A 2,874-nucleotide genomic window follows, 5' to 3' on the forward strand; every position below is an offset into this window, starting at 1 on the left:
TGGTCATCAACTCTTCACCTTACTGTCGTTTCTAAATGCATCAAGCACAAACCAAACATCTTAACAGTGTGGAGCCCACGCAAGTCAAGACAGAAACCAAGCAACTGCGCTTTTTGTGGTAAAACAATGCAAATCTAACAAAAACAAGTGTTCTTAACATTGGTATGTGGTGATGGTGGACGAAGGAGTGCTAACAGAGGCATAGGAAATGATAACGAAAATTGTGAAAGAAAATAGCATTGTGAGTCTGATCCCAAAATCAACCTATAGATGAAAATCAATGAATGATATTGAAAACGTTCTTTATACTTGTAATTATAGCCTGTGGTGACTGAAATAATGCAACTGGTATACGTTATCATTTTAGTATTTAAATTTTCTTATTAGACTGAGAGATTTACCGATCTTGGAAAAGTTATTCCACTGAAGCTAATGATTTAAAGTAGGTGTCCCTAATTAGGCTTACGATTCACAGGCTCACGAAACGAGCCTTCAAAAATATATAAGCTCGTCTCCTAACAGGGCGTTGCATTATCACCGGTAAATTCTTTATGAAGGAAAGTTATTTGGTAGCAAAAAGTATTAAACAAAGAGATACCTATAACTAAAACAAGAGCACAGAGAGATATCGGATATTCAGAACACAGGAAGGCCTCTCTTACTAACTCAAACTTAGCTGGATTGTATTGAGGTCTGCCAGTGTGTATTGTGAGACAACACATTCGGATATTGGAAGACGTGTCAATAGACTTCTATAAAGACTTATATTATTAATTCTAATTATACTAATGCACCCGTGAATTAAGCACGACCACCGTACTGTAATATCTTCTACAGAGTGTTCTAACTTAAGCAAGTAAACTTTAATGCACTTTCCAACGATGGGTTAAAGTGAGTAAGATAAAACAAATGAGGAAATGTTATATACTAACAAAGATATTTTTAAGGATATAGTGATATAGTCAAAAGCATCCCCAGCAGCTTAGGGGATATCACTCAGAAGCTAAATAGAATATCATTACTGTTTTCGAAAAAAAAGGATTAGCAAGAATGAATGACGACACTATGAGAATATCATAATGTTATACTGATATTACTACTGTACTATATAATTTGCATTTTCTCTTGAGATTCCCATTGTTACCCCCTAAAAGTCTCGCGCGAATGTCCATTTTCTCTGAGTGCCGCCCTGCCCTCTAGCGGCGGCGCAGCGCACTCTCTCCCTCACACTCAGTCAACTTCCGTCTCGCTCGGGGAAAGTGTGCGGGTCTCGTTTCGGTGGATTTTGGTTGTGTTCCTCCCCCTACTTCGCTGTGGTCAGTGTATTATGTGAAGTACAGGCAGTGTGCAGTGCTAGAAACGTACCTAATATCGCCTGTGTCGTCACTAATGAGTCAAAATGGCCGATCCCGATATTCCGAGCAACGATGTAGACACCTTGAAGGCAGCGGGAGAAGGTGGGTGTTGGCGCTTCTCTTTTAAGGGTGTTTCTCGTGTCTCTTGAGAATTTATTGGGTGAGAGGCATTTATTTGGGGAGCCCGGGATAGCATGAAGGCGAGGGAAAGAGATGAGGAGCATGTACAAGCCTCCAGACTGACACTCGATTTTTTTTGAAGGTCTTCGTCTACGGTCGAACGAATCTAGAAGTTTATAATGTCGAATCAAATTGAATTTCCACCGATCTCGTTTTTTTTTTTTTTTTAAGAATCCCGGACAGCAGGGACTTGCCAAATGGCTTTCGTGATCCTGCTCGTGCCTTGGCCTTGAAAGGAGTGAAATTGAATGTCTTGAAAACCCCACAAAAACGATTTCTCGGTCTCGAGGAGGAGCAAAGTTTCCCATGAATCATGTGGAAAAAGTCGTATTTAACGTATGGAGACTCGGTACACTCTGGCTGAATGTATGATTTACGTTTGACAGTGAACGTGTGCAACTTGACCGGGTTTTTGCATTGAGACTTGTGGCAGTCAGGCTGGTCTTTCCAAAGTCACGTAAACAGAGGCTTGTTTTGGGGAGGTTTCCAGGGGTTGTAATGTCAGTTTGTGTTGGGGATTTCCAGGCTCGTTGCGCCTCTTACTAGTCATTAATCCCTTTCCCGTGGCGTGGATTGGTTGGAAACCTTGGTGTTAAGGAGTGGTTATGGCCAAGGAGGTTTATAAGGAGAATTGGCTGATATTCTGACTGTTTGGAAAGGGGAGCATGGAAATGAGAGTGATTACACATTAATCATTCATGACCTAATGCTTTGTGATAATTTGCTGCTTTCTACTTACATATGGAATGTTGAGAAATGTTGCAGCTCCCTGGGAACAGCTGATAGTACCCACAGCTGGTATGCTGATGATGGCATTTTCATTTCATTATTGGAAGTATTAATGTACACTCTCTCTCTTGCTTCATGAATTATGCTATATATATATATTTTTTAAGTACTTTCTGAATGATTGTTATGGCTTGGTTAGTTTCCAGAGGGAGGAGTTTGTTCTAGTTATTGATTATTCTTGGGAAGTGTTTCCTCCCTTGTATCTGCTATAGCTTTTCTTTTCTTTATTTATTTGTACTATTTTTATTCATAAATCTAGAAGTTGTAATGCCATTTGTCTGTTTGTCTGTCAGGTGGCAAGTTTCACTCGGTGTCTTATGGTGTGCTTTGCTTTTTGTGCCAGTAACTTTTTTCCTATTATTTAGAAGCTTTTATTCAAGAAATATATTTATACTTAATTCACACAACCACTTGAGTGGCTTTGCTGTCATGTTCGTAAGTTTAGCACGTCTTGGAATTGGTATTGTCGGGAGTAGACCTTCAGAATTTAGGGACTATTTACATCGGTTATCGTATGTACCTAAACCAAAGAACACGCTGCACACACAGA

General features: G+C 39.8%; 1 protein-coding gene across 1 annotated transcript in view; it reads left to right on the forward strand.

Annotated features, from left to right (window-relative positions):
- Positions 1 to 1,216: 1,216 nt before the first annotated feature.
- The window catches only part of LOC119589154 (phosphatidylinositol 4-phosphate 5-kinase type-1 beta-like), a gene marked incomplete in the record, with an annotated part of 149,444 nt that continues 147,786 nt past the window's right edge, over positions 1,217 to 2,874 (forward strand). The window contains 1 exon segment of the mRNA XM_037937732.1: positions 1,217 to 1,457. Coding sequence (XP_037793660.1) covers positions 1,400 to 1,457 — 58 coding nt within the window.

The sequence above is a fragment of the Penaeus monodon genome, chromosome 25 (genome assembly GCF_015228065.2).
Source record: "Penaeus monodon isolate SGIC_2016 chromosome 25, NSTDA_Pmon_1, whole genome shotgun sequence".
Lineage (NCBI taxonomy): Eukaryota > Metazoa > Arthropoda > Malacostraca > Decapoda > Penaeidae > Penaeus > Penaeus monodon.